The sequence below is a fragment of the Mytilus trossulus genome, chromosome 12, assembly GCF_036588685.1.
Source record: "Mytilus trossulus isolate FHL-02 chromosome 12, PNRI_Mtr1.1.1.hap1, whole genome shotgun sequence".
Classification (NCBI taxonomy): domain Eukaryota; kingdom Metazoa; phylum Mollusca; class Bivalvia; order Mytilida; family Mytilidae; genus Mytilus; species Mytilus trossulus.
The window spans coordinates 26,965,481-26,978,713 of record NC_086384.1 but is presented as its reverse complement, the minus strand read 5'-3'; the positions used below and the strand labels follow the sequence as shown (position 1 = coordinate 26,978,713).

At 37.3% G+C, this 13,233-nt stretch overlaps 1 protein-coding gene across 1 annotated transcript in view; it reads left to right on the top strand.

The window, feature by feature from the left end:
* Positions 1 to 1,009: 1,009 nt before the first annotated feature.
* LOC134693676 (dopamine beta-hydroxylase-like) overlaps positions 1,010 to 13,233 on the top strand; it is a 106,087-nt gene continuing 93,863 nt past the window's right edge. Inside the window, exons 1-2 of the mRNA XM_063554568.1 lie at positions 1,010 to 1,234; positions 3,681 to 3,791. Of these exons, the coding sequence (XP_063410638.1) occupies positions 1,079 to 1,234; positions 3,681 to 3,791 (267 nt within the window). The 5' untranslated portion in view covers positions 1,010 to 1,078. The remainder of the gene's footprint in view (positions 1,235 to 3,680; positions 3,792 to 13,233) is intronic.

Genomic DNA, 13,233 nt, shown 5'->3' with positions numbered 1-13,233 from the left:
TTTAGTATAGGTAAATAGAAATCAATGAAATTTAAACTCAAGGCTTATGACCACAAAAGGAAAGTTGGGATTGGTTTTGGGAGTTTTGGTCCCAACAGTTTAGGAATTAGGGGCAAAAAAGGGGCCCAAATAAGCATTTTTCTTGGTTTTCGCGTCATAAGTAACTTTAGTATAAGTAAATATAAATCTATGAAATTTAAACACAAGGTTTAAGACCATAAAAGGAAGGTTGGGATAGATTTTGGGAGTTTTTGTCCCAACAGTGTAGGAAAAAGGGACCCAAAGGGTCCAAATTAAACTTTGTTTGATTTCTCCAAAAATTGAATAATTGGGGTTCTTTTTTATGCCAAATCTAACTGTGTATGTAGATTCTTAGTTATTGGTCCCGTTTTCAAATTGGTCTACATTAAAGTCCAAAGGGTCCATAATTGAACTAAGTTTGATTTTAACAAAAATTGAATTCTTGGGCTTCTTTGATATGCTGAATCTAAACATGTACTTAGATTTTTGATTATGGGCCCAGTTTTCAAGTTGGTCCAAATCAGGATCCAAAATTATTATATTATGTATTGTGCAATAGCAAGAAATTTTCAATTGCACAGTATTCAGCAATAGCAAGAAATCTTCAATCGCACAGTATTGTGCAATAGCAAGAATATTTCAATTGCGCAGTATTCGCAATAGCAAGAAATCTTCAATTGCAAAGTATTGTGCAATAGAAAGTATCTTTAATTGCACAGTATTGCGCAATAGCAAGAAACATCTAATTGCACAATATTGCGCAATAGCAAGAAATTTTCAATTTAAGTTATCTTTCTTTGTCGTCGTATAAAGCTGCGCCCTGCGGAGCATCTGGTTGCTTTTTTAACTGACGGCGTCAAAATATGGTTAGATTTCTTTGGTTGGAACTGACACCACCATGGGTTATAGCAGTCTCAGGTTGGAATGATAGCAAATTACGGAATAATAGTGTATAAAAAGTTCATTTAGATCAACCGGAACTTGTCAGATAGATAAGTTCCATAGATAAAAATTTCCAATATTACAGGAAGTGGGATTTGCGATACCATCATAACGAATGTGGTCATTTATTTGTTTAATTTCATTATTTGTAATTTGTGTTCAATCTGTTTGTAAACTACCGACAGATGAAAATGTGAAACACTTGGACATACGAATTCCAGAACAACCTGTACCACAGAAGTTAACGCATTATGTTTGTCAACAATTCAAGGTAAATGTGTACGTGTTTGAATGATAGTATGTATAATCTATGAATACGAAATTAGCCTTGTCTAGTCTGTTATACGGTATCGTATATATTTTCAAGTAAGATAAATAAAAATGTCCAATTATTTATTTCTCCTATACTCACAGACCTATATCAAACATCATTGTACACTGGTGAAGTCCCGCAAGATTGGAGAGATGCCAATGTAGTTCCACTTTTTAAAAAAGACGAAAGGCACCTAGCATCTAACTACAGACCAGTATCTCTAACTTTAATCACATGTAAGGTCTTAGAACATATTGTACATAGCAACATCATGGACCACTTTGACAAAAATAAAATACTAACTGATGCACAACACGGATTCCGCAAAAGACGATCATGCGAATCCCAACTATTAAATCGTAACCATCAACGACATTGCATCAAAATTAAAAAGTAGCGGCCAAGTAGACATCATCCTGCTTGACTTTGCAAAAGCATTTGACAAGGTACCACATCACCGCCTCCTACACAAGTTGGAATACTACGGCGTCAACCCCAAAACCAATAAATGGATTCGCTCCTTCCTACATAACAGAAAGCAGAGCGTGATATTAGAGGGTGCCGTCTCTTCACAAGTACCAGTACTCTCTGGTGTACCCCAAGGCACAGTCCTTGGTCCATTACTGTTCCTGGCCTACATTAATGACATGCCAGAAACAGCATCTACATCAGAGACCAAATTGTTCGCGGATGACAGCCTTCTCTTTCGTACCATCACCAACCAAGCTGACAGTGAACTTCTACAAAAGGACTTAACAGCATTGGAAGACTTGGAAAACAAATGGCAGATGAGTTTTAATGCCAAAAAATGCCTTGTCATTAGAATATCCCCCAAAAATAGACCAGTGATACAAACATCGTACCATCTTCACGGTCATACTCTAGACACAGAAGACGCAAGTAAATATCTTGGAGTAACCATCAGCAACAACCTAACATGGGATAAACACATAGACAATACAGTAGGCAAAGGAAACAGAACGTTGGGGTTTATACGTAGAAACCTCAAAGGCTGTACAAAACCTGTAAAAGCAGCTGCATATGTGTCCATCGTAAGACCTGCAGTGGAATATGCAAGCACAGTATGGGACCCAACCGCCCAAAATAAAATCAAGGCAATTGAACAGGTGCAGAAAAGAGCAGCACGATTTGTGAATAACAACTACACAGACCGAACACCTGGCTGTGTCACAAATATGGTTAAAAATCTAAAGTGGGAAAGCCTCGAAGAACGGAGGAAAACAAATAGATTGTGCATGCTATTCAAGATCCAGCATGAACTTATAGATATAGACCGTCACCAATATTTGACCCCGAATGATAACCGGACCAGAGGTAAAAACCGCTTCTTCCAAGAAAGAACAAGTACAGACACCTACGGCCAATCTTTCTTCCCGAGGACAATCAGGGACTGGAACAACCTACCAACAACAGTTACAGCGACCAACACCGTTGAGGGATTCAGAGCTGCCCTGAAGGCATGCTCTGAAAGGAAGTAGGAAAACCAGTTGTAAATAATTTTAATTGTATATTTTTTGGCGAACGTTTTAAATGTAATTTGTAAATAGCCAAAAGAAATCTTTCTGTGTTGCCCGACACTGCGTAAAGTTTTCGCGCGGAACCATTTACATTCAGCAATGAATCCGGTTCCTTACCTGGAAGAAGAAGAAGAAGAAGTGCAGATACGTATATCTTCTGTATTCCATTTGCATTTCTCAGGGGCGGATCCAGCCATTTTAAAAAGGGGTGATTCCAACTGCATCATGTCCCAATTCAAATGCATCGATCGTCACAAAAAGGGTGATTTCAACCCCCGGAACCCCCTTTTTGGATCCGCCCTTGTTTCTATATATTTCTTTCATCTTTTGCATATCCACAGGGTTGTCTGTACGGGATGTATAAGTACGAATCCACGTCGGTTAAAAAGGAGACGCTAAATTCGATGCCTCCGGATAGAGAGTTTGTGCCTCTTTTTCTGAACCCTTGCAACAACTCTTTAAGGTTTTCGTTGGTGGTCTGTTGCAAAGCAAAATTATTTTGCCTATCAAAAATAGCCTCGTTTTCCTGTGGCAGTCCAAATTTTCCATGGCAGACTCTCCTTACGAACTCATGATTACTGGAATATCTTATACATGATAGCTAATTTATTCTTTTCAATTCCTGAATATACATGACACATTTGCCACTGGATGCTAAATAGTCATCTATTAATCAATCTTATGCACATGCATTATGTTTCCGAATATATTTTGATCAGTATCTTTAGTATAAAATTTGTATTTTTTCCATATCTCTATATATATATAAAATATTTTTTCTGGAATTCTTTTGTATATATCTTTAGTGTGTCTTTTTAATTCTTCTGTATATCTTCTATATACCTTTCATGTCTTCGTATCAAAAGGTACCAGACGATCAAGATTACAATGCAATCGCCTTCGAAGGACTGATAGCTAACCCTGGAGTTGTTCACCACGTACTCGTGTTTGGCTGTGACTTTGACGTCGATATATTTGTAAGTATAGTTTTTAACCCTCTGGAGTTGTTCACCACTTACTCGTGTTTGGCTGTGACTTTGACGTCGATATATTTGTAAGTATAGTTTTTAATCCTCTGGAGTTGTTCACTTCATACTCGTGTTTGGCTGTGACTTTGACGTCAATATATTTGTAAGTATAGTTTTTAACACCATGGAGTTGCTCACCACATACTCGTGTTTGGCTGTGATTTTGACGTCGATATATTTGTAAGTATAGTTTTTAACCCTCTGGAGTTGTTCACCACTAACTCGTGTTTGGCTGTGACTTTGACGTCGATATATTTGTAAGTATAGTTTTTAACCCTCTGGAGTTGTTCACTTCATACTCGTGTTTGGCTGTGACTTTGACGTCAATATATTTGTAAGTATAGTTTTTAACACCATGGAGTTGTTCACCTGACGTACTCGTGTTTGGCTGTGACTTTGACGTCGATATATTTGTAAGTATAGTTTTTAACACCATGGAGTTGTTCACCACATACTCGTGTTTGGCTGTGACTTTGACGTCAATATATTTGTAAGTATAGTTTTTAACACCATGGAGTTGTTCACCACATACTCGTGTTTGGCTGTGACTTTGACGTCGATATATTTGTAAGTATAGTTTTTAACCCTCTGGAGTTGTTCACCACTTACATGTGTTTGGCTGTGACTTTGACGTCGATATATTTGTAAGTATAGTTTTTAACCCTCTGGAGTTGTTCACCACTTACTCGTGTTTGGCTGTGACTTTGACGTCGATATATTTGTAAGTATAGTTTTTAACCCTCTGGAGTTGTTCACTTCATACTCGTGTTTGGAAGTGACTTTGACGTCAATATATTTGTAAGTATAGTTTTTAACACCATGGAGTTGTTCACCACATACTCGTGTTTGGCTGTGACTTTGACGTCGATATATTTGTAAGTATAGTTTTTAACCCTCTGGAGTTGTTCACCACTTACATGTGTTTGGCTGTGACTTTGACGTCAATATATTTGTAAGTATAGTTTTTAACACCACACCATGGAGTTGTTCACCACGTACTCGTGTTTGGCTGTGACTTTGACGTCGATATATTTGTAAGTATAGTTTTTAACACCCTGGAGTTGTTCATCACATACTGGTGTTTGGCTGTGACTTTGACGTCAATATATTTGTAAGTATAGTTTTTATCACACTGGAGTTGTTCTCCACATACTCGTGTTTGGATTAGACTTTGACGTCGATATTTGTAAGTTTATTTTTAACACTCTGGTGTTGTTAACCACATACTCGTTTTTGGCTGTGACTTTGACGTCGATATATTTGTAAGTATAGTTTTTAACACCATGGAGTTGTTCACCACATACTCGTGTTTGGCTGTGACTTTGACGTCGATATATTTGTAAGTATAGTTTTTAACCCTCTGGAGTTGTTCACCACTTACTCGTGTTTGGCTGTGACTTTGACGTCGATATATTTGTAAGTATAGTTTTTAACCCTCTGGAGTTGTTCACTTCATACTCGTGTTTGGCTGTGACTTTGACGTCAGTATATTTGTAAGTATAGTTTTTAACACCATGGAGTTGTTCACCACGTACTCGTGTTTGGCTGTGACTTTGACGTCGATATATTTGTAAGTATAGTTTTTAACACCATGGAGTTGTTCACCACGTACTCGTGTTTGGCTGTGACTTTGACGTCAATATATTTGTAAGTATAGTTTTTAACACCATGGAGTTGTTCACCACGTACTCGTGTTTGGCTGTGATTTTGACGTCGATATATTTGTAAGTATAGTTTTTAACCCTCTGGAGTTGTTCACCACTTACTCGTGTTTGGCTGTGACTTTGACGTCGATATATTTGTAAGTATAGTTTTTAACCCTCTGGAGTTGTTCACTTCATACTCGTGTTTGGAAGTGACTTTGACGTCAATATATTTGTAAGTATAGTTTTTAACACCATGGAGTTGTTCACCACGTACTCGTGTTTGGCTGTGACTTTGACGTCGATATATTTGTAAGTATAGTTTTTAACACCATGGAGTTGTTCACCACGTATTCGTGTTTGGCTGTGACTTTGAGGTCGATATATTTGTAAGTATAGTTTTTAACACCATGGAGTTGTTCACCACATACTCGTGTTTGGCTGTGACTTTGACGTCGATATATTTGTAAGTATAGTTTTTAACCCTCTGGAGTTGTTCACCACTTACATGTGTTTGGCTGTGACTTTGACGTCAATATATTTGTAAGTATAGTTTTTAACACCATGGAGTTGTTCACCACATACTCGTGTTTGGCTGTGACTTTGACGTCGATATATTTGTAGGTATAGTTTTTAACCCTCTGGAGTTGTTCACCACTTACATGTGTTTGGCTGTGACTTTGACGTCAATATATTTGTAAGTATAGTTTTTAACACCACACCATGGAGTTGTTCACCACGTACTCGTGTTTGGCTGTGACTTTGACGTCGATATATTTGTTAGTATAGTTTTTAACACCCTGGAGTTGTTCATCACATACTGGTGTTTGGCTGTGACTTTGACGTCAATATATTTGTAAGTATAGTTTTTATCACACTGGAGTTGTTCTCCACATACTCGTGTTTGGATTAGACTTTGACGTCGATATATTTGTAAGTTTATTTTTAATACTCTGGTGTTGTTAACCACATACTCGTTTTTGGCTGTGACTTTGACGTCGATATATTTGTAAGTATAGTTTTTAACACCATGGAGTTGTTCACCACATACTCGTGTTTGGCTGTGACTTTGACGTCGATATATTTGTAAATATAGTTTTTAACCCTCTGGAGTTGTTCACCACTTACTCGTGTTTGGCTGTGACTTTGACGTCGATATATTTGTAAGTATAGTTTTTAACCCCATGGAGTTGTTCACTTCATACTCGTGTTTGGCTGTGACTTTGACGTCAGTATATTTGTAAGTATAGTTTTTAACACCATGGAGTTGTTCACCACGTACTCGTGTTTGGCTGTGACTTTGACGTCGATATATTTGTAAGTATAGTTTTTAACACCATGGAGTTGTTCACCACTTACTCGTGTTTGGCTGTGACTTTGACGTCAATATATTTGTAAGTATAGTTTTTAACACCATGGAGTTGTTCACCACGTACTCGTGTTTGGCTGTGATTTTGACGTCAATATATTTGTAAGTATAGTTTTTAACACACTGGAGTTGTTCTCCACATACTCGTGTTTGGACTTTGGATGTAACTTTGACGTCGATATATTTGTTGGTTTAGTTTTTAACACCCTGTAGTTGTTCACCACATACTCGTGTTTGGCTGTAACTTTGACGTCGATATATTTGTAAGTTCCGTTTTTAACCCTCTGGAGTTGTTCACTTCATACTCGTGTTTTGGCTGTGACTTTGACGTCGATATATTTGTAAGTTTAGTTGTTAACACCCTGGAGTTGTTCACCACATACTGGTGTTTGGCTGTGACTTTGACGTTGATATATTTGTAGGTATAGTGTTTAACACTCTGGAGTTGTTCACCACATACTTGTGTTTGGCTGTGACTTTGACGTCGATATATTTGTAAGTTTAGTTTTTAACCCTCTGGAGTTGTTCACCACTTACATGTGTTTGGCTGTGACTTTGACGTCGATATATTTGTAAGTATAGTTTTTTAACCCTCTGGAGTTGTTCACCACTTACTCGTGTTTGGCTGTGACTTTGACGTCGATATATTTGTAAGTATAGTTTTTAACCCTCTGGAGTTGTTCACTTCATACTCGTGTTTGGCTGTGACTTTGACGTCAATATATTTGTAAGTTTAGTTTTTAACACACTGGAGTTGTTCCCCACATACTTGTGTTTGGATTAGACTTTGACGTCGATATATTTGTAAGTTTATTTTTAACACTCTGGAGTTGTGTACCTCATACTCGTGTTTGGCTGTGACTTTGACGTCGATATATTTGTAAGTTTAGTTTTTAAAACACCCTGGAGTTGTTAACCACATACTGGTGTTTGGCTGTGCCTTTGAGTTCGATATATTTATAAGTTTAGTTTTTAACACCCTGGAGTTAGTCACCGCATACTCGTGTTTGGATTAGACTTTGACGTCGATATATTTGTAAGTTTATTTTTAACACCCTGGAGTTGTGAACCACATACTCGTGTTTGGCTGTGACTTTGACGTCGATATATTTGTAAGTATAGTTTTTAAAACTCTGGAGTTGTTAATTACCACATACTGGTGTTTGGCTGTGCCTTTGACGTCGATATATTTGTAAGTTTAATTTTTAACAACCTGGAGTTGTTCACCACTTATTCGTGTTTGGCTGTGACTTTGACGTCAATATATTTGTAAGTATAGTTTTTAACACTATGGAGTTGTTCACCACGTACTCGTGTTTGGCTGTGACTTTAACGTCGATATAGTTGTTAGTTGAGTTTTTAAAACACCCTGGAGTTGTTCACCACGTACTCGTGTTTGGCTGTGACTTCGACGTCAATATATTTGTAAGTTCAGTTTTTAACACACTGGAGTTGTTCACTACATACTCGTGTTTGGACTTTGGATGTGACTTTGACGTCGATATATTTGATAGTTTAGTTTTTAACACCCTGTAGTTGTTCACCACATACTCGTGTTTGGCAGTAACTTTGACGTCGATATATTTGTAAGTTTCGTTTTTAACCCTCTGGAGTTGTTCACTACATACTCGTGTTTGGCTGTGACTTTGACGTCGATATATTTGTAAGAATAGGTTTTAACACACTGGAGTTGTTCTCCAAATACTCGTGTTTGGATTAGACTTTGACGTCGATATATTTGTAAGTTTATTTTTAACATACTGGTGTTTGGCTGTGACTTTGACGTCAATATATTTGTAAGTATAGTTTTTAACACACTAGATTTGTTCTCAACATACTCGTGTTTGGATGTGACTTTGACGTCGATATATTTGTAAGTTTATTTTTTAACACTCTGGAGTTGTGTACCACATACTCGTGTTTGGCTGTGACTTTGACGTCGATATATTTGTAAGTATAGTTTTTAACACACTGGAGTTGTTCACCATATACTCGTGTTTGGCTGTGACTTTGACGTCGATATATTTGTAAGTTTAGTTTTTAACACTCTGGAGTTGTGCACCTCATACTCGTGTTTGGCTGTGACGTTGACGTCGATATATTTGTAAGTTTAGTTTTTAACCCTCTGGAGTTGTTCACCACTTACATGTGTTTGGCTGTGACTTTGACGTCGATATATTTGTAAGTATAGTTTTTTAACCCTCTGGAGTTGTTCACCACCTAATCGTGTTTGGCTGTGACTTTGACGTCGATATATTTGTAAGTATAGTTTTTAACCCTCTGGAGTTGTTCACTTCATACTCGTGTTTGGCTGTGACTTTGACGTCAATATATTTGTAAGTATAGTTTTTAACACCATGGAGTTGTTCACCACGTACTCGTGTTTGGCTGTGACTTTGACGTCGATATATTTGTAAGTATAGTTTTTAACACCATGGAGTTGTTCACTTCATACTCGTGTTTGGCTGTGACTTTGACGTCGATATATTTGTAAGTATAGTTTTTAACCCTCTGGAGTTGTTCACTTCATACTCGTGTTTGGCTGTGACTTTGACGTCAATATATTTGTAAGTATAGTTTTTAACACCATGGAGTTGTTCACCACGTACTCGTGTTTGGCTGTGACTTCGACGTCAATATATTTGAAAGTATAGTTTTTAACACCATGGAGTTGTTCACCACGTACTCGTGTTTGGCTGTGATTTTGACGTCGATATATTTGTAAGTATAGTTTTTAACACCATGGAGTTGTTCACCACGTACTCGTGTTTGGCTGTGATTTTGACGTCAATATATTTGTAAGTATAGTTTTTAACACCATGGAGTTGTTCACCACGTACTCGTGTTTTGCTGTGATTTTGACGTCAATATATTTGTAAGTATAGTTTTTAACACACTGGAGTTGTTCTCCACATACTCGTGTTTGGACTATGGATGTAACTTTGACGTCGATATATTTGTTGGTTTAGTTTTTAACACCCTGTAGTTGTTCACCACATACTCGTGTTTGGCTGTAACTTTGACGTCGATATATTTGTAAGTTTCGTTTTTAACCCTCTGGAGTTGTTCACTTCATACTCGTGTTTTGGCTGTGACTTTGACGTCGATATATTTGTAAGTTTAGTTGTTAAGACCCTGGAGTTGTTCACCACATACTGGTGCTTGGCTGTGACTTTGACGTCGATATATTTGTAGGTATAGTGTTTAACACTCTGGAGTTGTTCACCACATACTTGTGTTTGGCTGTGACTTTGACGTCAATATATTTGTAAGTTTAGTTTTTAACACACTGGAGTTGTTCTCCATATACTTGTGTTTGGATTAGACTTTGACGTCGATATATTTGTAAGTTTATTTTTAACACTCTGGAGTTGTGTACCACATACTCGTGTTTGGCTGTGACTTTGACGTCGATATATTCGTAAGTATAGTTTTTAACACCCTGGAGTTGTTCATCACAAACTCGTGTTTGGCTGTGACTTTGACATCGATATATTTGTAAGTATAGTTTTTAACACTCTGGAGTTGTTAACCACATACTGGTGTTTGGCTGTGCCTTTGACGTCGATATATTTGTAAGTATAGTTTTTAACACCATGGAGTTGTTCACCACGTACTCGTGTTTGGCTGTGATTTTGACGTCAATATATTTGTAAGTATAGTTTTTAACACACTGGAGTTGTTCTCCACATACTCGTGTTTGGACTTTGGATGTAACTTTGACGTCGATATATTTGTTGGTTTAGTTTTTAACACCCTGTAGTTGTTCACCACATACTCGTGTTTGGCTGTAACTTTGACGTCGATATATTTGTAAGTTTCGTTTTTAACCCTCTGGAGTTGTTCACCACATACTTGTGTTTGGCTGTGACTTTGACGTCAATATATTTGTAAGTTTAGTTTTTAACACACTGGAGTTGTTCTCCACATACTTGTGTTTGGATTAGACTTTGACGTCGATATATTTGTAAGTTTATTTTTAACACTCTGGAGTTGTGTACCACATACTCGTGTTTGGCTGTGACTTTGACGTCGATATATTTGTAAGTTTAGTTTTTAAAACACCCTGGAGTTGTTAACCACATACTGGTGTTTGGCTGTGCCTTTGACGTCGATATATTTGTAAGTTTAGTTTTTAACACCCTGGAGTTGGTCACCGCATACTCGTGTTTGGCTGTGACTTTGACGTCGATATATTTGTAAGTATAGTTTTTTACACACTGGAGTTGTTCACCACATACTCGTGTTTGGCTGTGACTTTAACGTCGATATAGTTGTTAGTTGAGTTTTTAAAACACCCTGGAGTTGTTCACCACGTACTTGTGTTTGGCTGTGCCTTTGACGTCGATATATTTGTAAGTTTAGTTTTTAACACCCTGGAGTTGGTCACCGCATACTCGTGTTTGGCTGTGACTTTGACGTCGATATATTTGTAAGTATAGTTTTTTACACACTGGAGTTGTTCACCACATACTCGTGTTTGGCTGTGACTTTGACGTCGATATATTTGTAAGTTTAGTTTTTAACACTCTGGAGTTGTGCACCTCATACTCGTGTTTGTCTGTGACTTTGACGTCGATATATTTGTAAGTTTAGTGTTTAACCCTCTGGAGTTGTTCACCACATACTTGTGTTTGGCTGTGACTTTGACGTCAATATATTTGTAAGTTTAGTTTTTAACACACTGGAGTTGTTCTCCACATACTTGTGTTTGGATTAGACTTTGACGTCAATATATTTGTAAGTATAGTTTTTAACACCATGGAGTTGTTCACCACGTACTCGTGTTTGGCTGTGATTTTGACGTCAATATATTTGTAAGTATAGTTTTTAACACACTGGAGTTGTTCTCCACATACTCGTGTTTGGACTTTGGATATAACTTTGACGTCGATATATTTGTTGGTTTAGTTTTTAACACCCTGTAGTTGTTCACCACATACTCGTGTTTGGCTGTAACTTTGACGTCGATATATTTGTAAGTTTCGTTTTTAACCCTCTGGAGTTGTTCACTTCATACTCGTTTTTTGGCTGTGACTTTGACGTCGATATATTTGTAAGTTTCGTTGTTAACACCCTGGAGTTGTTCTCCACATACTTGTGTTTGGATTAGACTTTGACGTCGATATATTTGTTGGTTTAGTTTTTAACACCCTGTAGTTGTTCACCACATACTCGTGTTTGGCTGTAACTTTGACGTCGATATATTTGTAAGTTTCGTTTTTAACCCTCTGGAGTTGTTCACCACATACTTGTGTTTGGATGTGACTTTGACGTCAATATATTTGTAAGCTTAGTTTTTAACTCACTGGAGTTGTTCTCCACATACTTGTGTTTGGATTAGACTTTGACGTCGATATATTTGTAAGTATAGTTTTTAACACCCTGGAGTTGTTCATCACAAACTCGTGTTTGGCTGTGACTTTGACATCGATATATTTGTAAGTATAGTTTTTAACACTCTGGAGTGGTTAACCACATACTGGTGTTTGGCTGTGCCTTTGACGTCGATATATTTGTAAGTTTAGTTTTTAACACCCTGGAGTTGGTCACCGCATACTCGTGTTTGGCTGTGACTTTGACGTCGATATATTTGTAAGTATAGTTTTTTACACACTGGAGTTGTTCACCACATACTCGTGTTTGGCTGTGATCTTGACGTCGATATATTTGTAAGTTTAGTTTTTAACACTCTGGAGTTGTGCACCTCATACTCGTGTTTGTCTGTGACTTTGACGTCGATATATTTGTAAGTTTAGTGTTTAACCCTCTGGAGTTGTTCACCACATACTTGTGTTTGGCTGTGACTTTGACGTCAATATATTTGTAAGTTTAGTTTTTAACACACTGGAGTTGTTCTCCACATACTTGTGTTTGGATTAGACTTTGACGTCGATATATTTGTAAGTTTATTTTTAACACTCTGGAGTTGTGTACCACATACTCGTGTTTGGCTGTGGCTTTGACGTCGATATATTTGTAAGTATAGTTTTTAACACCCTGGAGTTGTTCATCACAAACTCGTGTTTTGCTGTGACTTTGACATCGATATATTTGTAAGTTTAGTTTTTAACACACTGGAGTTGTTCACCACGTACTCGTGTTTGGCTGTGACTTTGACGTCGATATATTTGTAAGTTTAGTTTTTAAAACACCCTGGAGTTGTTAACCACATACTGGTGTTTGGCTGTGCCTTTGACGTCGATATATTTGTAAGTTTAGTTTTTAACACCCTGAAGTTGGTCACCGCATACTCGTGTTTGGCTGTGACTTTGACGTCGATATATTTGTAAGTATAGTTTTTTACACACTGGAGTTGTTCACCACATACTCGTGTTTGGCTGTGACTTTGACGTCGATATATTTGTAAGTTTAGTTT